This window comes from Chelonia mydas, chromosome 6 (assembly GCF_015237465.2).
Source record: "Chelonia mydas isolate rCheMyd1 chromosome 6, rCheMyd1.pri.v2, whole genome shotgun sequence".
NCBI lineage: Eukaryota > Metazoa > Chordata > Testudines > Cheloniidae > Chelonia > Chelonia mydas.
The window spans coordinates 18365086-18388925 of NC_051246.2; the positions used below are offsets into that span (position 1 = coordinate 18365086).

General features: G+C 47.5%; 2 protein-coding genes across 9 annotated transcripts in view; one reads left to right on the forward strand and one right to left on the reverse strand.

Moving 5' to 3' along the window:
* Window positions 1–4499, forward strand: part of CD5 (CD5 molecule) — a 26036-nt gene extending 21537 nt beyond the window's left edge. For all 3 annotated transcript variants that reach the window (XM_043549598.1, XM_027833954.3, XM_027833955.3), the window contains 4 exons: window positions 743–796; window positions 2011–2133; window positions 2855–2954; window positions 3138–4499. In XM_043549598.1, the coding sequence (XP_043405533.1) occupies window positions 743–796; window positions 2011–2133; window positions 2855–2940 (263 nt within the window). In that variant the 3' untranslated portion in view covers window positions 2941–2954; window positions 3138–4499. The remainder of the gene's footprint in view (window positions 1–742; window positions 797–2010; window positions 2134–2854; window positions 2955–3137) is intronic.
* The window catches only part of VPS37C (VPS37C subunit of ESCRT-I), a 26482-nt gene extending 11868 nt beyond the window's left edge, over window positions 1–14614 (reverse strand). Inside the window, exons 1-6 of one of the 6 annotated variants that reach the window (XM_043549601.1) lie at window positions 13473–14614; window positions 11803–12023; window positions 9895–10009; window positions 9626–9797; window positions 9045–9127; window positions 8648–8764 (exon numbers count right to left, since the gene is read on the reverse strand). In XM_043549601.1, the coding sequence (XP_043405536.1) occupies window positions 8648–8764; window positions 9045–9127; window positions 9626–9797; window positions 9895–10009; window positions 11803–12014 (699 nt within the window). In that variant the 5' untranslated portion in view covers window positions 12015–12023; window positions 13473–14614. Of the gene's footprint in view, window positions 1–4443; window positions 8765–9044; window positions 9128–9625; window positions 9798–9894; window positions 10010–11802; window positions 12024–13472 lie in introns of those variants that run through there. The other 5 variants (XM_043549599.1, XM_027833956.3, XR_006291781.1 and 2 more) reach the window with 5 other exon arrangements.
* Window positions 14615–23840: the final 9226 nt, after the last annotated feature.

The window sequence follows — 23840 nt, forward strand, 5'->3', positions numbered from 1 at the left end:
GGAGCGGTGGCATCACGGAGCTACAGTGGCTGATGTATTGCTCTTAAACAAAAGGAGTTTTATATATCGTCCCTTTGAGGATTCAGGAGACACACACACATTTCTCCTGTTGATCTTGTACAGCAGTTTTTGGAATGTGAGTTCCTGAGTCAGAGGGGTTTGGAGCTGTCCCTTTCCCAGTCTTTGAAACACACCACAAATGCCTCTCCTCGAGATCCGTAATTGTCTAGCCCACACAATGCAGGCAAAATAAAAAAGGAGTTCAGAATGAAAAAGCCTCTTGAATCACCCAGTGTTGTGTATTTCACAGGCTCTTGAGAGGCTTAGACATGGAAATGACACAAAGGATCAGCCAGGCCCTGTCTTATCCAAATGATTTCTAGCACCTCAAGTGTCTAGCCAGGAAGCAGAGGGATTATTTGATGTGGCTCATGGGGCTAGGAGGAGACAAAAGGGAAATTAAGGCAGAACATCCAGAAAAAACTGCTACTGACAGCAAGATCAATCAGGATGGGGAATAGTCTCCAAGGAAATCCCCATTGCTGGAGCTGTGTGAAATCCAAATGGACAAAGCACTAGAAAATGCACTGTAGGGACAACCTTAGGACAAGCTGATCTAATGGGGCTCTCCAGCCCCTAGTGCCTGTGATTCAGTGATGCGTATAAAATGACAGACTGGTCTGTACCCATCTAACTTCACCCTTCCCTCCTCCACCGCACTTGCCTCTCCCTCTCCTTGCAGACTCCAAGAAGCAGCAGCGCCAGTGGATAGGCCCAACTGGATTACAGCAAACCGGTAAGGAGAAAGCACAAGACAGAGGCAGGTCTCTGCAGGTCACCCCTAACACTCTCATCTCTTCAGCTTCCTCTGAAGCATCTGATGCACTGCTGCGGTCAGTTTGATCTCAGGCACACAGGCCCCCTGGGCTCCGCAACTCAGCAACAGGATGGCTATTGTTCAGCCTGAGGGTTAAGTGGTTTACAGCCAACAGCCACCATAGGTGCTGAGGTTTCCCTCTGATCCCACCATTTCACCACCTTCATTCAGGGTGTCTGAATGATCACAGGGCCAGAAAACAGCCCAGGTACAAGATGTGTCTGAAGCGGAAAATAAGGCCAAGGCCTCAGGAACTTCATACGTGACAGGGCTCTGGGTCGAAAGATCCTATCCAAGCCCTTGAAATGTTACTAAGTATCCCAGAACACTGCATAGAAAAGGTTGTACACCCACCCCTGAAATGCAGCCATCTCTGGGGTGGAACACAGCAGCATTGTACTGCTTTAAGGAGGCACAGTGAAGGATAATCTCTCCCATTGAAACTGCTGGGAGTTTTAGGCAGGGAGAACGTTATTACCCAGCTTAAATGACATTGGGATTTTAATGACCACAAGTAGCCAGGACTGGGGCTTTATACCTCAACCAAAAGGCAGCACCTCCAGCAACACAACACCCCCGCCTCACCAGACTAGTGGCTGGTTTCATACTTGCTCAGAAGGAAGAACGCCCCCTATTGATCACTTGTTGCAGGACTGTAATTCTTAGTACCACGCATGACTCACCTCTATCACGTAGTGGGATGCGTAGTGCAGCATCCCACCTTGGGCCCATGCTGACTCAATGGTTCTTTAGTGACTCAGATGGGAAAGTTGAGTCACACACCAATTCCAGTGGCACAGTACACTTCCACTGTGTTCCCGCACTGGTTCAGTTCTTACTCAGCCCCGCTGACTGACAAACACTGGCCTGTTTGGGTTTGGGAGGTGCTACTGGCGGTTGGCGAATGAGGGTGAGGAGTTTCAACCACGGCTTTGGGGGAAAATGTTGAAAAAAGACTCGATATTTTGGTTAAACAGTAAGACAGTTCTGCAGCTCAAAAGAAGAGGGAGTAGGGATGGTCTAGGTATACTTAATCCAGCTTCTGCATGGGGGACTGGAGTAGATTCTTACATTGCTATGATTCTACCTTAAAGATGCAGTGACTAACAATTCTCCATTGTGCTGCCATCTAGTTTCATTCCATCGCAACAGCACTGTCACTCTCAGGCCCCGTCAGGAAGGTCAAGGCGCACAGGGCGAAGACAACGACTATTCTCAGACCCCTAAGAAGAACTCCTACCTTTCGGCTTATCCAGGTAAGAGACAGCACAGTGTATAGTGACCAGGTATGACACAAAAAAAGAAGTGGACAGGTAAGAACAAGGGAGCAGGGAAGGGAGACAGTCAGGCCTGCTTTGCAGAGATGGACTACAGAGTTTCCCTAGAATAGAGTGGGAATCACTCTAGAGGGGTTCTTCTTCCAGCTCTTCCACTCTGTAGCTTCAGGCAGATCAGTTAAACTCTCTGTGCCTCAGTTCCCCATCTGTAAATGAGGGGTAGTAACCACTTTTGTGATAGCTGGCTGAAAGGCACTTATGTGAATGCATGAAGTAGTTAAAAGAAAAGGAGTACTTGTGGCACCTTAGAGACTAACCAGTTTATTTGAGCATGAGCTTTCGTGAGCTACAGCTCACTTCATCGGATGCATAGCATATCGTGGAATCATAGCATATCGTGGATGCATATATGCATCCGATGAAGTGAGCTGTAGCTCACGAAAGCTCATGCTCAAATAAACTGGTTAGTCTCTAAGGTGCCACAAGTACTCCTTTTCTTTTTACGAATACAGACTAACACGGCTGTTACTCTGAAACATGAAGTAGTTGTTACCTCTTATGATTTTTGCATGACTTAAGAGGTACTGGGGATGGAGGACCTTATATTCATTCCTACACCCCTGGTACTCCTCACAGAGGTCATTAGCACCTTGATCTCTGGCTGTGTAGTGAAGAGAGTGATGGTTTCTTCCTTTTACAGCTCTGGAAGGGGCGATCAGGTCTTCCAACCCTCCAGACAACTCCTCCGACAGTGACTATGACTTGCATTCTGCTCGGCGACTTTAGCCTCTTTCCCCCAGGTAAGCCATTCCCTAACCTTGGCACTGTATCACCAGGCTGAGCCATTCCCAAATCATGTCATCACCAAACCCAAGCAGGGGAGGGGAGGCACATGAGAGCTGAATCAATAGCTGTATTTGTGCTTCTCAAATTCTGGCAGCTGTTAAGTAATTTTCTACGTGGTTCGTTTTCTTGCCCTGCAGACAAGACGACTTGAAAAACTGACAGAAGAGAAGAAAAAAAATACCTGAGACAATCCTGCACTGGAATCTTTTCCGTGTTACTACATGCAGCTGTAAAGGCTTTTCCCACACTGCCAGAGACATGAGATGGGGGAATCTGTACAGCCCCAAATTACACATCCCTTTCCAGGGATAGGGGCAAAGAGAATCAGGATGTCTGCCTTCTTTTCCCCCTAGTGACCTTTGGCAAGTCACTTAGGCCCAAAATTTCAAAAGCACCCCTAATTGTGCATGTCTCTATTTTTTGGTGTACAGCTTCAGACCCACCGGACCTAATTTTCAGCGGTATTGAGCTGAAGTCAAGGGGCCTGTGTGTTTCATGCTAGGCATCTAAAATTTGGGGCACCCATGATCAGTGGATTTGATTTTTATATGTTGGTCATTAACCTCTGTATTCTATTCTATTCAGGTTCTTGTATTATGCCCATTGCTATGGTATGTGAGCACCTTCCTATGACAAATTCATCTAGCATTCATTGCTTGTGGTTTCTTCTCCATTCCTCTCACTGGGAGGAAATGTGTGTGTGTGTTTAAGTTGATTTGTTGTTGTTTGTTAAGGGCAGGCAAGTGTAAGAATTGTGCTTTACATTTGGGCTGTGAAGTGGCGGTGTTTGTTTACTTAAGATATGTCTACATAACAAGCTGTAGTATAGATGCTTTCAACATTAATGGAAGGGTTTTTTCCCATTGCTGCAGTTAATCCACCTCTCTGAGAGGCAGTAGCTAGGTCGACAGAAGAATTCTTTCATCGACCTAGCTGCTTCTACAGTGGGGGTTAGGTCAACCTAACTATGGTGTTTGGGGTGCGAAATTTTTCACAGCCCTGAGCAATGTAGCTAGGTTGATCTAATTTTTAAGTGTATACCAGGCCTTAGTCCTTGGAGGAGTGGACTGCAGAATCTCCATGCCTGCTCTTGCACTCTAAATCAGTCGAACACTTCACTATCTTCCAAGGATATAGTGAAGCTAACTTCATTATTGTCTGCGAGGTGCTCAGATACCAGAGTAATAAGCACCATGGAAAAGATTAGGAATAAACTGTCTTCTTACGTCACTTAGGAAGCTGTGATGATGCATGTTTGGCTCAGCAAATGGCTGGATGGTTGGAGTACCCGAGGAGTACAATATCCTGTGGTAATGTGTATGTGAGTGGGGCTGGTGTGTATGTGTGGGGGTGTGCGTGGCTAGGTGAGAAGAGAAGGCATATGTAAGATCGAGGCAAGCTGGATGTGTGATGAGAGTGGGAGGAGATAATGCTGAACACAAACATGACTGAGATATTTAATAAGCAATAACAGTTGTAATAAAACTTTTTTTCTAGTAGTTATGCTTCTTTTTTCAATACAACAGAACGAGCTACACACTCTGGGGTGGGGGTGGGGGGTTAAGGCACTCGTCGTGGTTCTGCCACAAACTCTCTGGGTGACTGTGGGAAAGCCACTTATTCTCTCTGGACCTCAGTTTCCTATCTGTAAAATGGGGATAATAATACTTCTCTTGTCTATTTATAGTGTAAACCCTCCAGAGCCGGGGCTGCCTCTTACTTGGTGCATCTCCAGTGCCTAGCACAATTCAGGCACTATTGTAAAACAAATTAAGAAGAAGATTTTCCTAAAACCTGGTTCTGAAGTGACATGGCAAAAATGGCATTGTCAAGCTCCATGCTTATTTCTCACGGTGAATTTCATATCAGCTCTCTCAGATGACATGAGAAAAGATGTTTCTACTAAGTGCCACAAGCTCAGCCTGTTATCTGACAGTTAAGCTGGGATCTTACTGGCTTGCATAACGCTGACAATAAAGATTCAGCACCTGGAATTTAGCTGACGTGTGCTGATGATGCCAGACCCAGAATAGAATTCAAGTAACTCTTCCAAAGCTGCATAGGGACTAAGAAGTCAAAAACACAAAAGCCTCATTTGTCACTGAAGTCAGCAGAGCCAACTCTGACTACACACAGGGAGCAGGCCTTTGGAGTAAGGCAATAACATTTTTATGTAATCACTTTTCACAGCAAAATTATGCTTTAATCTATTTAATCTAAAAGGAGACTCAGTCTCATCCAGAGACCACTATAATTAATGCAGTATAAGTTCCTAGAAAAATAAGATAGATATTTGGAGATTTTTAAGAGCCTTCTCTTAGACTCCTCCTGAAACACACTTCACAGCCTACCCCACACTGTGGTGCTATTAAATAATTGGTGACACCATGCACAAAATGTACCAAACCAATTCTTTTTAGAGAGGTTTCTGCTTCTGTCTTTCCCCTTCCTTATGACTAAAGAACATGTATGTGAAAACAGATTATCACAACTGATTCTGAGTTAATCCAACCATTCTTTGTTTTAACTCACTGTCCTATAATATCACTAACTCCACAGCAGCCAGCTGTTATGTCACAGACAGGCATATGATATCACTTGTGAAATAAACAACAAAACCCAGCAACACTCTTCTCACCCAGACAAAATGAAGAAGAAACTCACTCCTTATATCTGCAGAGAGACTGTTTGAAACATACGAGTTTGTGCTATTGTTGCCGTTTCCAGTAGATAAAGAAACAGTGAGCCGGGGGGGGGAACACACAGAGAACTTATATTTCCATGAATTTAGGGAACTAGTTAGTAGAACTTCACAAAACCAATATTAGAAGAATTCTCTTTCACAGAAAGCTCTTCACAGTGAAGGTCACACCATGCATCCTGGGCGCTAAAGAACTGCTCAGCTGGTGCTGTAGATGGAACAGACCAAACAATACTGATATGACAAGACTCGCCCTTTAAAAAAAAAAAATTAAAAACTTCGGCAATAGTCTTTGCTGGGTTTGTAATTGTGACTGGGCGTGTGTAACCATGGAGAGTGAACTACCCTCTCATTCAAGCTGAGACAATCCGATCAGGTCAGCTTCAAGACACCAAAAGCTGCAGAAATGGGGGCTGAGGAGGTCAATATTAAACCAAAGACAGAAAGGAAATGAGACAAAGGAATGAGGCGTGGGAAGGGAAAATGGAGGATAGAAACTACAGTGCAGAGAAGAGGAAGGTAAAGGAGAAATGATGCTGAAGCATGAGATCAATTAGCCCCTGGAGAAGAGGATTGCACAAATGGGCACCTAGGGTATGTTGCAGACTGAAAGGCGGGAAGGATGATGCATAGAGAATTTGGCAGTGAGAGATAGAAGAGGAAAGACTATATGGACATCATCAAAGAGGAATCAATGCAAGGATGCTGAGTTGGCAAAAAACCAAAATCAATAAAAAATTTCAACCAGGCAACACTTCATATCCCAAAACAATCACAGCTGCAACCCTGTGTGCAATTAATCAAGTTTTATTACTCTAATTAATCACAGCTAGAGAACTGTTTCCATCAAATTCCAAAAGCATTCAACTTGGTCTAGTCCATTAGTCATCTATCTTTATAAATAACTTACAGGCAAGCAAACAGAATTTGGTAGGTAAGTGCAGACCAAAGCAAAATACCATTTTTGTTAAGAATCCTTCATTCTCTCTGTTGGGTCCATTGTTTCCTCAGGTCAACATAGGAGGAAGGGCGGGGGGAATATGCAAGGGATACTGGATGCTTCTTGATCCAGTGTACCTTCACCCCTACCGCAGGTCACTAGAGAGGAGGAAGAGACATTGCAGACCTTACATACCTCAGTGTTTCACTGAACCATTACCAAAGTTTGGATAGTAGTGTTGTTTTCCACCATCAACCAGCAAATAATGCTTAGTCACCCAGATTTCTACAGGTCAAGGCACATGCTGCCTTGCCTCCAAATTATTAGCAGCTCCAGAAGCATCATGCCCACTCATTTTATCTCCATGGCAGAACAGATATTCCACATATCAAATCCCAGTCATATTTCATGACCCTGATGCCTTCTCTGTGATAATCCACATCCTGCAAAGGAGGGCTCTGCCTGCCTCGTAGCTAAAAGGGGCCAGTGCTAAAGGGGCCTTTCCCCTTGAGTAGGCTGGAAACAGCTGAAATGGATAGACAGCAGCAGCACTGGACAGACCTTTGCTTTGCAGTAAAATCGTAACATCAGTATGGTTAGACGGACAGAGGCAGTGGTAAGGAAATGTTGGTCCTGCAGTATCCTGGGAATGGCAGGACTGGAGCCGGTTTTGAATTACGCTACAGTGACATGGGGCATATCAAGGGGTGACCTATCCCAACATGCTAGCTAGTCGCTTCTCATTGACAAGATAAATTATGCATTGATTCTGAATCTGGCTGACTCTGCTAGTCTAGTTTCCAGACTTGAGTTCCCTAGGAAGCAATATGAGCATTTCCGGTCAAATACTGTCAGAGATTCTCACTCCATCTCTCTCACACCTGTGTCTTTAGAATTCTTTTGGTATATATCTATATATGTAGAAAACTATACACACAGGCATCTCACACACAGGTCCTCAGCTGGTGTAAATCAGTGCATGTTTTGCCCATTTATAGTAGTAGAGAATCTGGCCCACTATTTATATTTTCTAACATGGCTTCAAAAGACCAAGCAGTACAAGTGGCCACTGAAGAATGCCAGCAGCCATCACACGGTATTATTCATTAACCAAAACCTAAAATAGTGCAATCCTCAGATGTGCTGTTACGGTGTCACTTTGTCTTACATCTCATGCTGCTAGCATGTATAGGACGCCAGAACCACACCTCTCACCTTACATAATGCTTATACATGTATGGGTCTGAGGACAACACTCCCAGCTCTTTCTTCTTTTGCTTATTTCTCAGCAAGGATTGATATCTCAGACCATGACACAGGAGAGGATGATGAAGCAAGCTCTCCAGAAGTACTGACTAGTATCCAGGCCAAGCAGGGCCTCGAGGTGGCGGAGGTGGTGGGTATCCAAAGGGAGAATGTGAAGCTGGGGGATACGGAGGCTGGGATGGAATTGGAAAACTAGGTAGTGGTGGCTGGGTTGGGTATGGACACTGTGGTCTTCCACCTCCTGGTGGAAAATATGGAGGCTGTGGAGGCTGGGGGTACCCTAGTCCAGATGGAGCTCTCGGCTGGGGTTGAGAGTAACCAGAGGCAGATGGTGGCCCTCTGCATGGAGCCCAAGGGTACCCTGGGGCTGAAGATGAGCCTCTTGTCTGAGGCTGGGAGTATCCTGGTGCCGAGCCTCCAGGTGGGGCCTGTGGGTATCCAGGAGCTGGAGGTGATTTATAGGGAAATGTGGGTTGGGTGCTTGGCTGAGAGGAGGTGAGGGGTCCCATTATAACTGGTGCTCCAGAGAAAGGAGCAGGTTGGAGAGTTCCATGGGCTGTGGGGCCTACAGGCATGCGTGGGGCTGGACTATAGGGCAAAGGGAAGGATGGTGTTCCTGATAGGAAGGGCTGTGGCTGCTGCTCATCAGCAGGCCCAGGAGTTACGTGAGGAGCAGGATGCTGGTGGTTAAAATGAGAGTCACTGGCTGGTTCCTGTGAAGCTTCGGACTTCCTCAGTACCTCTTGGAGCTTTTCCACTCTGACCCGTCGCAGGTGGGACAACTTCCTCATGGAGGAAAACTGCTCAAGAAATATCTCCAGTGGCACTTCGCCCTCCAGGAACTTCTCGGCCATAGTCTGAAACACAAGACACCACTGATACCAACGCTGCCCCCTCCAATGTTCTCTCCCAGCTCCAGCTCAGACCCCATGTTCTCAGACATGGCCTAGATCACACAGAAACAATTAAACCACTCAACTGTAAAGGAGTGATAATCCCAATCTTTAAGACAATGGCTTCAATCTATGGGAGATAATCTCCAATTTAGGGTGCTGGTTGGGGAAGGTAATTTCAAGTTTTCAGGGAGATTTCCATTAGTCAATTTTATTTTTATTTGAACTTAAATTTTAGTATCACCTCAGATTCCTCTTCAATCCTTTGGCCCTCCACCTGCAGAAGATTTAACAAGGTCCCAGGCTGCATCGCCGCAGAAAATTTCTCTGGGGAGGAAAAATGTGATGACCAAAATGTGACATACAAAAACTAGGCAAAATTACCTTGTCTCCAGCTCTCTCAGAGACAATACTAGGCACCTATCCCAAGGCTCTATGTTCTAACTCATGATCCCAGCAAAGCGTAAAGTAGAAGCTACGTCACCTTCCTGCCCCATGCCACCAAGACTTTGTTAAACCCCTCACATTCACAATGGGAACCTTCGCTGCCTTGGGGAGTTTTGATATAGGGAGAAAACCCAAGGAGAAACCAACATTGTGCAGTCTCTTGGCTAGGGAATCACCTCTACTCTGTCCGTGTCAGTCTGAACAAAAACCAGAAGACAGATTCAGAATACAGACCTCCTATACAGAAAGGGAGCTCCTCAGTCCACTGGGCAGGAATGCGGGGCGGGGGTGGGGGGGGGAAGGAAGAGATGGGAAAAAGTCCTGGTTCCAGACGACCTGCCTACACTGGGGAGGGTGGGTGGTTTGGGAGACACGTACCCAATTTTGCCTTCTGCTCCTGGCACTGTTCAGCCAGCTTCTGCAGCTTCTGGTATCTGTCGGAAAGGTTTGTGCGGCCAGTTTCCAGCGGTGTCTGGAATTCCAGGTTCTGTTCTGCCAGGCTCCGGTTTGTGGCCAAGGCCATCTCCCTTTCCAGCTGTAGTTCCTGGACCTGAGAGGGGAGATCAAAAGCCACAGCCAATGAGGAGCAGCACCTCCTATCTGCATCCACACTTTCCTTACCCTGCAGCATGCATGTTAATGTTTACCTCTGTTGATTCCAGTGCCAGACGCTCTATCTCCTCAGAATCCTCCTGCAGCTCCTGGAGCTCCTTCACAGATAGGTCCCTTAAGGTCTCCATTTTCACTGGGGAATGTGAATTCCTAAGAGATGAGGAGTGTAAATGGACAATTACTAGGTTTCACAAAGCCAGCTGCACACTGACAATATATAGATATTAATCCCATGACAGACTTAACAAGAGGGGCTTTGATAAATTATGTCAATCAACAGTGGTAGGGGGGATTCTGTCACAACAGAGAGTCTGAGGACAGAGAGAAAAAGAAAACAGCAAATCTAGCCATTTTGATTTTGGCAACGGTCTTTCCATTTCAGGGAGACAAGGTGAATGAGCTAATATCTTTTTTTGGACCAACTTCTGCTGGCGAGAGAGGTAAGCTCGAAGGCTTGTCACTCTCACCAACAGAAGTTGGTCCAATAAAAGATATTATCCATCTACCTTGTCTCTCTAGTATCCTGGGACAAACACAGCTACAACAACAGCGTATTTCCATTTCAGGGACAATAGAGGGAGATGATTCCTCCTCTGTGCCAGGACAAAGGCATTTAAAAGTGGAGAAAAACACCTTCTCAGTCACACCAAAGTGTGTGGCTATATCAATCCAATTCTTAAACAACTTCACTAGCTGGCCATTTATTTCAAATTTTTCTGCTCAGCATGATCCCCCTTTGTTTTTAAAACCAATCGTCTATCTCTAGACACACTTCCCTGCTAGTCTTCTACACATCACCTGATGTAAATGCCTTCCACTCTGGCACTGCTGCCACCTGGAACAGCCTTCCTGTATCTCCCTACCTTTTCAAATCATATCTGACAATACGTTTTTATCTTCTTGCCCATGTCACACCTGAATTTCCCTTTCCTTCCTTTACCTTTATGAATAAATACTTTCATATTTTTCATGCAATGGGCTCTCACACCTTTGTAAATCAGGATTAACTCCACTGAGGTCAGTGGAATAAACCCTTTGCAGCACTCTTTTCCATCATTTATATATGCTCTGGCTTTCTTGTGCCATTTAGCTTTGTTACGCATTAAGGTCACCCTTTGTCAGAAAAGTGCTATACACAGTAACTGTGAACAGAATAAAAACTAAACAGGAAAAAAAAAAAAGGAGCGGTACATTCCTGCAGAGGTGCGAAAAGGGACCAATGAGACAACTAGTGCAGATTTTAACCTAGTACTAGCTACGGGTGTCTCTTCTACCTCTGATTCAAGTGAAATATCTCACAGATTCTGGCTCTGGAGACGTTGCATCAGTCTCTGCAAATAACATATTATGTCAAATGAACATTCAGGTCTCCAAATCCCCTCCAGCCAGGACACAACCAAACCCATCTAATAATCACGTTGTGAAACCAGAAGGCATATGTGCATCAGCAAATTTTGCCATCACGCTGCGGACTCTTAAACAAACTCAGGGCTCTTAGCTGTCTCACAAGATGAATGATACAGGGCAGTGAGAACTGGGGCAGCTGGAAACCCTACCCCCTGCTTCAGTGTATCTATAATCTCTAGAGAACAAAAACAATTCTAATGGCATGGCCATACCTATACCAGAAGAATTTCAGTAGAGGATGTTCACTAGTAGAACTGGCTTCTGCTGAAGAGGCCCACAATCAGAAGCCTGGAAACACAGTGTGAAGGGGATCGGGGTACCTATTTAGTAAGCCCTTTGATGAGTAGCAATATTATTTCTCAGCTGATGAGGCCCATTCATTAGTAATAGTGAAAGCAAGCGGTTTATGGGGCGGCCCATGGGGTCACATCCACAAAGCTTGTTGGCATGAGTCACCCATACAGGCCAGGTCTGGGAGGGTTGGTGCAAGTCACATGCATGGGGCAGCCCTGGGTGCAATAGCACAAGTCATTCACCTGGCAGCAGCATTAAGAGTGTTGGCATGAGTCATCCACTTAAGGCTGGTGTTAGGCACATTGGGTACAGCCCACTCCCAGGCGGGCAGAGCATAGTGTGAGTCATGAACACAGGGTGTGTGCAGCTGGGTGTGTTGGCATAATTCACCCACACAGGGACTGCACTGGACACTGATGCAAGTCACCTGCACGAGGGCCTGTGCTGGCAGCATCGACCTGAGCCGCCCGCACGAGGAAGGGCCAGCGCTGGGCACATTGGGCTGAGCCGCCCACTTGAGGGCCAGCACTGGCTGCATCGGCGCAAGTCACCCGCTCCAGCTATACCGGGGGCGAGTTACCCACCTTGATGGCACTGCACCAAGCAGTGCCAGGTTTATAATGGTGCCAGTGGCTCCATAGAGCCGAGCCCATGCTCAGAAGCGGCCCTGGCCTACTCCACTTGCACTGTACCCCGAGACCCCACTCCTCCCGCCACCCACCACTTGCTTCTGGCTCCTCTCTGCCCCCTGGCCGGACCCCAGTGCACTGCTGGCTCCAGGCCTGTGGGGCTCCGCCTGTCTCCCTGGAGCTGAGCCGCCTGGGACTGGTGCAGAAGCCTGGCCAGTCTCAGTCTGGGCGGGGGGACAGTGTGGGGGGCTTAGCTGGGCCGCTCCAGGCAAGAGCCTCTTGAGGGAGCCTGGCGGAGCAGGCCTTGGCCTGGCTGATCGCACCATTCGTGAAGGGACAGAGCAATTGTTGGCCCTGGGACCAGCCCTAACTGCACTGCCAGCTCAGCCCAGCAGACACAGTCACCTCCCAGCAGGGCCAGTGAGTGCAGCCGGGAGGCAGGGCTTGGGGGAGTGGGTCTCTGGGGAATCTGGGGGGGAGAGGGTGCTGGGTTGTGAGGGAGCAGGGAAGATGTGTGTGTTGGGGCAATAGGGAGTGGGGGTTCTGTGGGGGGTGCTGGGCAGTTGTGATGGGGCTGTGGGCAGTGGAGTGCTGGGCAGGGGTGGTGTTGTGCAGGGCGCTGTGCATTTCCGGGGGAGGTCTGGGGGGGCTCTGGTCATAGGAAGTCAGTGGGGTGTTGGGCGGGGGGCTCTTTGGCGTGGGATGGGGCATGCTGGCATCACAGGGCCACTGTGCGTCTGGCAACTGCCGGTTTGTAAATAGTGGCCTCGCACTGGGCTGGGCGGAGCGGGGCCACCCCTGCCATGCCCTGCGCCTGGCGGGCCCCTCACCCTGGGGACTGACCTCGCCGCGCCATGCTCCATTGCCCCTGGGGGGGCCCGCAAATATGTTTGGCGCTGGGCCCACAAAAGGTTAATCTGGCCCTGGCACCGGGTGTGTTGGTGCGAGGACAGGGTGGGGTACGGGCAGAGACAGTCACGGGGGCTCCCAGCATAACAGCCTCTCCCCTCCCCCCACCGCCGGCGAAGGGCGGGAAGGGCACGCGCTGGGCTGGACAGCTGGGGCTGATGCACGTGCCACGCCACCTGGGGAGGAGGAGAACGAGATCGGCGCGCGACAGGGGAGGGCGGGGAGCATGGAATGTCGGTGCTTCGTCGCACGCACAGTCCCGCCCCTGTCGCCAGCTGAGGGGAGGAAGAGAGCCAATCCCCACTGTTCTCGCGAGACCTGCCCGGGAAGGGGTTAAGCGATAAGGAGCCGATAATCGGTAAGAGAATGCTCACCTGTGAGCAGCCGGGGAGCCCTCAGGGCCACACACTTCCGGGTTCCGGTCCTCGTCCGGAAGTGAGCCTCACCATTGCTGTGGAGGTAGGGGGGTGGAGGATGGTACGCTCCGGCAGCGGGTCCCGTCTAGAGCGCTTTCAGCCGCGCGCCATCTTTGTTCCGCTGCGGAGGGGGCGGGGTTGGGCCGGGCCTCAAGCGGCTGACTCTGAGCGCCCGTCCCCCGACAGCCCGTGCCCTGTATGGGATGCGGGCCACCCCAGCATGGGGGGAGGGGTAAATCCTACACCTGGCCCAGCTCTGACCTGGGCTAATACCCCCATGGACACAACAGGCCGAACCCCTCCAGGGCTCGGCTGCCGCCATCAGCCGTGCGGGGGCAGGGCACCGGAGTGCTGGAGCTGAGGAGTCGGGCATATCTGGGGGGGAGACGCCTCCATCTTCCCTCCCCCCAAGCATTAAGCCCTCGCCATGGTTCCTGCATATGCCACAACCCTCCCAGGCCCTGGCTGACTCCCTGCTTCGTTAACTCACGGGCACGACGTAGCCTTGGCACAGGAAGAGTTAATTCATTTCCAGACAGTCCCTGCCTGGTGCGGGCAGGTGTGAACCCGGAGACAACCGCGGCACCTAGAGCGAGCACTGTCATGCTGCGATAACCAGGGCACACGCAACACCAAGCTGCCGCCAGGACCCCCGCTCGATGCTGTCGCTGCCGAGGCATTTTCAGCCCATGGATTAGCCCGGCGGGAGCAATTTGGGAAACGCTTGGTACCAGCTGTGATCACGCAGCAGGAGTGCTAACAGGCTTCTGCTCCCTGGGCGCAGACCTTTCCTGTTCACTCAGCAGAAACAAAGGGAGCTGGGAACACTACTTCTACCTCCATCCCCACCTCCTCATCTAGATTTTGGGGGATGTGATTAGAAACTATCAAAGGAAACAGGGACCCTGGGATTCAGATCTCATTTAATGTTCATCTAGGATTTTTTGTTTGTTTTTTGGGGGTAAGGGGGGAGCTGGTAGATTTAACCTTTGTGGGATCCAGATCCTTCCCAACCTTCCCCTTTGCTCCCAGTTGTGGAGGTGTTGCTGATGAGACACCTGTAGGCCCTCGCTACCACTTCTTCCAGACATCACCATGCCAGTGCTATCTTCTGCCTGCCTCCCGCTGGGCTGGAGGAACCAGGCACCCAACCAGCACCAGAGTCATAGTCATGCCGTTACAACTTTACTTAACTGTTAACATCACTCAATCCCTGATCGTCTAGACCTGGTAGTATCAGTTCCCAACTGGCTGGCTGTTGTCCCCATTCCCTTGCATAATTGATTTGGTGTACAACTGAATCTTTCATTAATGGATTCCTGTAATAATTGTTTCATTATTGATTTCTTGTGTTATTGCTGCAGATCATAATTGCTTCCCCAGTTAACTGACTCACTGCATAATTGAACAATAGCAGTTCCAGTCAGTGCTTTCCTGTCACTCTCTTCACTTCTCTCCTTTACATCAGTATCTATGTGGGGATTTGCTCTGAGTACAGCTACCAGGCCCAGCCACTCCTATAGCTGCTCAAAACCAGGGTCCGCTCCATCAGTACAAATAGCAGTTTTGGTTGTCTACACTAGAGTTTTACACTGGTGGCTGAAATTGAGGCAAAACCCCGGTGTATGCAAGACTTTTGTCTTTGGTGTCTCTTCAGAGCTGGATGACTTCCCGCAATGCTGGGACTTCCCTGGAGCCAGCGTTCTCTTCTAGTGCTGGGCAAGGAAGCTCCCTGTGAAGCTAGATTACGCAATACACAGCTCATCTTGCACTGACTAACACATTTTTGTTCCATGCCTCTGTGCTCAGTAAATATAATTCTTATCAGACACGTTCCTGGCAAGTCCAGCCAGGGGTGGCTCTACCAATTTTGCCACCCCAAGCAGTCACCGCTGAATTGCCACCGCCACAGCAACGGAGCTACTGCCGACTTGCCGCCGCCTCCGGAACAGCAAGGGAGCTGCCGCTGAATTGCCGCCGCCCTGGAACAGCACAGGAGCTGCTGCCGAATTGCCGCTGCGGGACACAGACTGCCGCCCCATTCTCAGTGCCGCCCCAAGCACCTGCTTGGAAAGCTGGTGCCTGGATCCGGCCCTGAGTCCAGCCCTGTCAGTAACGAAGAACAGCAAAGGAGACTGATCCGGGGCAAAATAAGCACAATGAGCATGGAGATGCAGACAGAGAGTAGAGATGTAGAAGGCATAGAACAGGGGTGTCAAACACGCGGCCAATGGGAGCTTCAGGGGAGGTACCTGGAGGCGTGGCCAGGGCAACACACAGACCCCTGTGCCCCCCCTCCCCCAGATCCCGGCCGCTTTCCAGAGCGGCGTGGGGACAGGGCAGGCAGGCAGGGAGGGAGCCTGCCCTGCCCCCAGTGCGCGCCCCGTCCGAGCCGCCCTCCAAACCCCTCCTGCACCCCAACACCCTACCCTGAGCCCCCTGCTGTGCCCTGAGCCTCCTGCCTCATCCTGCACCCTGACCCCCTGCCCTCAGCCCCTGATGCATCCTGCGCCCCTCCTGCACCCCCTGGGGGCAGGGAGGGGGCGCAGTTGGGTGGGGATTTCAGGGAAGGGGTTGGAATGGGGGCAGGGAAGGGGTGGGAAGGGGCAGGGGCAGGGCCTCACAGAAGGGGTGGAGTGGGGGCGGGGCCGGGGCAGCAGTTGGGGGTCAGTGGTGTGGCCCTCGGGCCAATATGCTAGTCCTCATGTGGCCCTCATCATCATTTGAGTTTGAGACCCCTGGCCTAGAAGATGGGCATACTAATCCATGACTGGTGCATCTAGATGCTATTGCAATATAAATAAATTATAACACTAGCCACTGCAGGTATTGAATATCAACCTCTACCATGTGACAACGGTATGTATAACCTTGGTTAACCCAGATCATATGATGAGCCAGGAAATAAAGATCAGTCTTTTCCAACAATCGCTGTGTTACTCCTTGGCAAAAATTGAATGAATGAAGCCCCCTGACTCTGTCATCTTCAAGAGAAAATGGGCAGTGGTGACGAAAGTGCTCCCAAATTCTCATGAGAGCAAGGGGTGTTGACAAGAAAGGGTGAAATCCTCTACTTGGCAGGCCCAGTGGCATTGAAAATCTCCAAAATGAAAACACCAAGGACACTGTAAACTGTTGACAAAGTTATTCAGCTGTGATGTATCCGGGAATACTGTGATTCATACAAATACGTCAACTGGGAAAGGTGCATTTTCTCTGCAAAGAACAAGCCACCATCTGAGACCACTGACTATTATATAACACAAGGTCATGTGAATTTGGACAAGTACCACATTAACTAATCAGAGACAGATTTATTTTTGGCATGGCCAATAACCAGGTCAAATAAATGTTGTTGAAAGAAATGGACTTGACTTTGCAAAGAACAGCCTGATCCAAAGCCCACTGGAGTCAATGGGAGTCTGTACTAGATGCTGACTGTTACGAATTACACCTGGTAGGACACGCACACCAATGCTGCGAATTATACCTGATAGGTCACGCACAGTTCGAATCTAGGCTGAGGCACATAACCAAAGTCCACAACTGCAGAGTTCCCAAAAGACACTAAGTTTATTACGCTCGAGCGTGGTGCCCCCCTGCTAGCCAGGAGGGGACCCTGAATACAGATTATACAAAGGTTATATACTTTTTAGCAAAGCATGTTGCCCTTGTGCATCACAAACCTTAGCCAATAAACAAACCCTTTTCTTATGTATCACCTATCCCTGCTTGGTGCATTCCTCGAGCTAAACCAGTATGTTAATTACACAGCATGGTCCTAAAGCCATGCATCAGTAACTTTTATTATCAGGATGGGAGGCCTCACATCAAGGCCAAGAGACAGGGAGTTAGAGACTGACAAAAACCAGATACTGGGAGTCAAGGCAGGCTGGAGACAAGGAGGAGGATTTTCACAGGGATTCAGTATCTAAGGATCACTCCTCCTGGTGTATGATGTGCTGGCATTTAAACAATGGTGGGCCCCAAATCAAAATGGAGTCACATGTGCTAACTTTTCCTTAACAGTCCTCCCTTTCTTTTTGTACGTCAGTAAGCTATATTGGGGCTGAGTAACCGCGCTGCAGGGTTAGCAATTGCCGACAGCACATACTGCAGCATTGTAGGCATACAAAAAATAACGCAAAAACAATAACAGTCAAAAAAAGTAAATACAAAATACGCCGTCCCCAAGTCCCCACATCCGGTAGCCAAGAGGTGAGCCAGTCCTGGAATCCGGCACTGGTAGTGCCGAGGCTGATGTGGTGGAATAGGGCTGCCTGTTGCTTGAGGATGTGGATGTCAGTTTCCACCCTATGGTGCTGATTTACAAATACACAACAGCTTGAGTTGACCAGAGCACAAACCCCGCCTTGATTTGCAAGGAGATAATCCAGGGCTAGGCGGTTTTGCAATGTAGTTTGGGATAGCTGGGTGACTTCAATTTGAAGGGCAGATAGAGCATCTGCAGTAGCATTTGCCATTAGTTCCAAAGCAGCTGAAATATTAACTATAGCTTTTTCCAGCTCACTTTCTCCCAACCATGGCAGAAACCAACGCACAAAGGAGTGAAAGCCTTTGGGCCGTTGAGAAAGGGGGTTTAAAGGAATACTTCGTCTGTCCCTCCATACTAGATTGCGGATCTCTCCCCGGGTCAGGTTCTGGTGTACTGTCACGGTGGGTACTATAGCCCTTAAGGTACATGTACCAAACCATCCTGCTGGGAGACCTTATAGGCTGTGTGATTGCATAACCAATACCAGCCAGACCCCTCGGGGACTGGCCACGGGGTTCTGGAGTAGGTAAAGGGACCTCCTGCACCAGAACTGATTTGGGTGGTGTCCTTGCACCCCACAAAATTCCCTACAAAAACTGTATTTTCTATGCCCTTACGTCGTGACACACATAAAGCATAATTACCCTGGGCCACCATATCAATAGACCATATTTGGATTGTAACATTCCAGTTAAATGTAATGTTTGCCCATAGCTTAGTTTGGAGTGTTCGATTAAGGGGGATAGGTACCCCTACCAACGGGACCCTCTGACCTAAATATGTGGGGATAAGAATACAAATCCAACACTGCGTTCGATTTACACCCTGTTTGATAGCACGGGTTAAATTCAAGAAGCTATTGCCCTCCCATCCTTGTACTGGACTTGGGAATAGGGAGAGGACCCCCCAGGCAAACCATACCAATGACGACATCCTCCCCTGTACCATACAAAAAACACTACCCCCAATGTAAGTCCAATAAACAGGAACACAAAAAGTCCTGGTGGGCTGTGAAGGTCCCAGTAGCTGGAAAGCTTAGTCCATGGGTTGGTCGTGGTGTTCATTCGTGAAGTGGCTCATCCAATGGCTTGTCAGGGTCAGGTGGGGGTCCCAGCGCCAACTTAACGTAGCTATGATGGATCCAGGAACCTTTACCTGCAAAGGAGTGGTGGCAGATGGCGGGAGTAATGTTCGTGGCTGTAAGGCGTTTTTGGTATTTATACTTGCCTACAAGCACAGGTTCCAGCCTCTGGAAAAACCCACCCCACCACTTTACTTCACGTTCCCAAGAATATATCCCGCAACTTTCTCCCTGCCAATGTACTATGCTCCGTCTTTGCCATCAAGGCCAATTCTCAGTGTCTTTTGCAGTCAGGAATCCTTGGATTTTGGTGGTTTTAGCAGAGCAGGCATTTCTTTTTTTTTTTTTTTTGGAACAGTCATGGTTTTGCATTATACAGGGGAGAGGTTACTAGCATGTCAACCTGTAGTGCTTTGGGTTTTTTTTTAGCAAATACTGAATGCAGGTTAGCTTTGTCAGTGGACCAGGGAGAGGTTACTAGCACTTCACCTTGTTTTTTTTTTTGCTGTTCAAAAGGAGGAAAGAAAAAAAACCCAGAAGGAGGGACAGGCTGATCAGTATTCGAAGTGAAGTCACCTCGAGGTGGAGGGGTCTTTTTGCAGTAAGAAGCATGGGTTCAGGCAGTCAGTCCTTGGCACTTCACAGCGGTGTTGGTAGTTAGCAGGACTTAATAAGGGCCTTTCCAGCATGAGGCCAGAGTAGTCTTTTGTTGATGGACCTTTATGTAGACCCACTCACCTGGTTTTAACAAATGGCAGGTTTGCTCAGGATTCTTGAAGCAGGACTTCTTTTACCTGTAAATACAGAGACCTAACACATTTCATTAATGTTTGGCAGTGTGTTGCAGATCTCACAGCTGCTTGGGCACATTCAAGCCCCCCTTTTTCTTGGCTGTTAGCCAAATCCTAGCTGTGAGTAGTGTCCTTGGGCAGGCCATTGTCTTATCTTTGGACCGAGCCTGCCAGCTACAGCGTTGAATTAGTTTGTCCTCCGTTTTATTTCTTTTCCCCTTCTTGGCTTTTATTAACCTGCAAAGGAAACTTTCACTTTTTACTTATACACCTTTGTTTAAAAAGGAACACATGTACATTGCCCATTATACAGCACTTTAGTTCTTATTGTTTAATGTATGCCACATACACCCTTCTAGGAAAATGACTTTATTACAGAGCTTTGGAGCAACAAGCCAGGACAAGCACACCCACTTTTGAGGAGTCCACTTGGTACAACCTCTGGTGTTCAATAGCTTTCCTCCCTCCCCAGCCCTCTGGCTAGAAATGTGAGGTAGCCAGAAGGATCTCATGTATAATATGGGGAGTGGGTTAACCTTTCATGTCCTTGCTTCCAAAGACTGTTGGTGTGCAAATTTTAACAACAATTTTTTTAATTAAAAGATCTGGCCAATGGAATTTTTTTTTTTTTTTTTACTTAAGCAAATGTATTAAACTTTAGTATATCACATTTTTTTGATATTATCCAAACACTTTGTATTTCAAGTTGAATAAAACAAGTATCTGCATTTTGATTTAACCCTTCTATTTAGTTTTAAACTAAACTGTCCTATGAAAAATTAAACACAGTAATTTTGGCCACAAGACAAACACCACAAGACAGGCCATAGAACACAGAACAGAATTCCTATTGTGCCAGTAAATTCATGAGATGTTGAATTGCTTTTCAGCTGGCATCAGTTTTCTCTGATTTTCTGAAAGATTAAAAAAACACAGATCTACCCCTTTTGGGCAGTCAGTCATTGCTTAAAATATTTCCTTTTTATACAAATACCTTTGTTAATTGCAGGCAAAACAGAGGAATTACCCATATTTTCTTGTATTTGTTTTATAGGCAGCCCAGGTTTCAGTGGCCTCTACCTTATCAGTTAGGTAATTTACATTAAAACAAATGCTTTCTGGCTTGCTTTTGGATCCACAGGTTAAAGATTTTGACTTTAAAAAGGGCACAATAAACTTTACCAGACTTTTGATTGCCTTTTACTTTTAACTCCTGCTGTCAAACACACAGCGACCTGAAAAGGAAGACACCACCTATTGTAGCCCCTTGGAACCTAATAAGATATTAATTAAGTAGCACTGTATCATTGCATTTCTTTGGAAAAGGGCCCATTTTTTTCCAAAATGGCTGCAAAGAAACCAAGAATTTTTTTTCTTTCCAGTATTTCACAAAGTTCAACTGCTTAATTCTTTCCAGCAACTAAAGAGTTAACTTCTTACTTTCCTTTCTTAAATCACTTGCTTATTTCCCAAAACGACACCCAATTAACTTAGATTTTACCATTCCAAGTATTATTCCGGGATTTACGTTTTCCATTCCTGTAATTATTTACTCCTCTTTTTTCACTATGACCTTCAAGTTTCCAACCTGTTTTTCAATCTCTCTATCTGTTGCCTGCCTGTTTGGGCCCGATCCTGTTTTTTTTCTCTGAACTGTCCCTTCCATGAGCACCAGCTTTGTTTCACTACCAAATTAACAAGGAGGGTGGGCTTCTTAACCAGCCCCCAGCCCTCCTGGTCTCTTTTCTTAAATATTTTTACTTACAAGGGCTACCCGAGTCCTCCCCCCATGAGGCTTGTCACCTGGACAGAAAGCACGGCTAATTGGCAAGCAAGGAGGTGACGGGCATAAGTCAGAAAGCCGAGGGTAAGCCGGAGGAGGGGCAGAAGCAGGCATAGCACAGAGCGGGGCTGGAGACCCCTGAGATGAATAAGAAAAGGAGGAGGAAAGAGGACGTCCTTTTGCATGCGCATAAGCCCAGTTATCCCATACATACCAATAATCCATCTGGGCTGGAACTTTGTTTTCCAGCCTTTTCCAGGCGCTGTTAATTTTTCCCCAGCAAAGGAACCATCCGGTGGCCAGTCAAAAGGTGTCTGAGTTGTTAGTGCTGGCCACTCAACCTTGCACAAGATTACAGCTTTTTTTTTTACCTAACCCATGGGTACCAGAAATATTCCCCCAATTCTCGAGAATTTCAGCCAAAGGGGTCCCCTTACTTACACTCTGCCCAGAACCCATAATGAGCTACCAAAAGGACACCAAATGTGCCACCTTATCGCCTAAACGACGGCTCACACCCCCCCTCCTCGGAGTTCTCAAAGGTGAACTCACCCTGTGCCGGCTGGAGCTGTCCGAGAGGAGGAGTGTAGTCTCGCTTGTTGGGGCGAGCCTAGAGTCCCTTCGTGGTCACTAAAACTGTTACAAATTACACCTGAGAGGACACGCACACAACTGCTGCGAATTATACCTTGTAGGACACGCACACAAATGCTACGAATTACAGCTGGTAGGACACGCACACAAATGCTGCGAATTACACCTGGTAGGACACGCACACCAATGCTGCGAATTATACCTGATAGGTCACGCACAGTTCAAATCTAGGCTGAGGCAAATAGCCAAAGTCCACAACTGCAGAGTTCCCAAAAGACACTAAGTTTATTACGCTCGAGCGTGGTGCCCCCCTGCTAGCCAGGAGGGGACCCTGAATACAGATTATACAAAGGTTATATACTTTTTAGCAAAGCACGTTGCCCTCGTGCATCACAAACCTTAGCCAATAAACAAACCCTTTTCTTATGTATCACCTATCCCTGGTTGGTGCATTCCTCGAGCTAAACCAGTATGTTAATTACACAGCATGGTCCTAAAGCCATGCATCAGTAACTTTTATTATCAGGATGGGAGGCCTCACATCAAGGCCAAGAGACAGGGAATTAGAGACTGACAAAAACCAGATACTGGGAGTCAAGGCAGGCTGGAGACAAGGAGGAGGATTTTCACAGGGATTCAGTATCTAAGGATCACTCCTCCTTGTGTATGATGTGCTGGCATTTAAACAATGGTGGGCCCCAAACCAAAATGGAGTCACATGTGCTAACTTTTCCTTAACATGACTCAGACCTTAATTGGTCTGTCAGTCAGAGATCATGAATCAGAGCAGGTGATACCAGAGAAATTCCCCAGACTACATTTTGTATTCCTGATCTCCATTTTTGAATAAGCAAAAGTCATTCCACCATCGGAAACTGTAGACCACATACGATTGGAAGCTTAGGTCACATGATATGTCTCAGCAACCAGTAATTCTGAAGTAAACAGTGTCAGTGAGCATGAATGAATGTGTAGTAAAAAAAAAAATGAATGAAGTTGTAAAGTTAAAAAAAAAGCATATAAAGTTCTGACAGGACAATATAAAATGATAACACAATTGAGACAGATAGAACAGAGAAGATCAGTTGGAAGAACCAGCCGTAAGAGAGAAAAGTTGGGAGAAGAGTGGAGAAAAGCAACCAGGCAAAAAAGTTGAGGCAGCCAAAGCAGCAGCAGTGTCAGAGACTACACAGTGAAATCACCCTAAGCCTGTTAGATTTAATTATTATATAGCATGGTATGAGCTAGTATAGTGATAGTATAGCGGTATTAGTATGTGGATGTATAAGTGTGTTAATTGCGGTTTACATATGTAAAATTTAAAGTACATTTGAAGAACTGCTGTCAGTGATCTATTGCAGACTGGCCATCTGCAATAGAGCGCGTCACTTAGAATAATTTAAACTGTTTGCTCTTGTGCTTTAAATGCTCTTTAATTTGCAATAGGGGATTCATGTCTGATTTTTAATTTGAGATCATATTGTAGTATATGATTACTAGTTACATTAATAAAAAGATACTCGATTCTGGGGAAAGAATACTGCCTGTGTCACTCATTTCATTGAAAGGTTGTATCCTTGTCCTTTAAGTCTTTAAGTGTTACCTTAACTGTCCCGGAAACCTTTACCTTGGGAAGAACAGATTAAGAGGGTGATTCTAGGAGTGCCCCAAAATTGAATTTTCGGGGTAACACTGGGACTGCACAGCACCAACCGCTGGGCAACAGGGCAGCTCCCAGCCAGCTCCAAGGTGCTAGATGGCAGGATAGGCACATACAATGAGAGGTGTGAATCATTGCAGC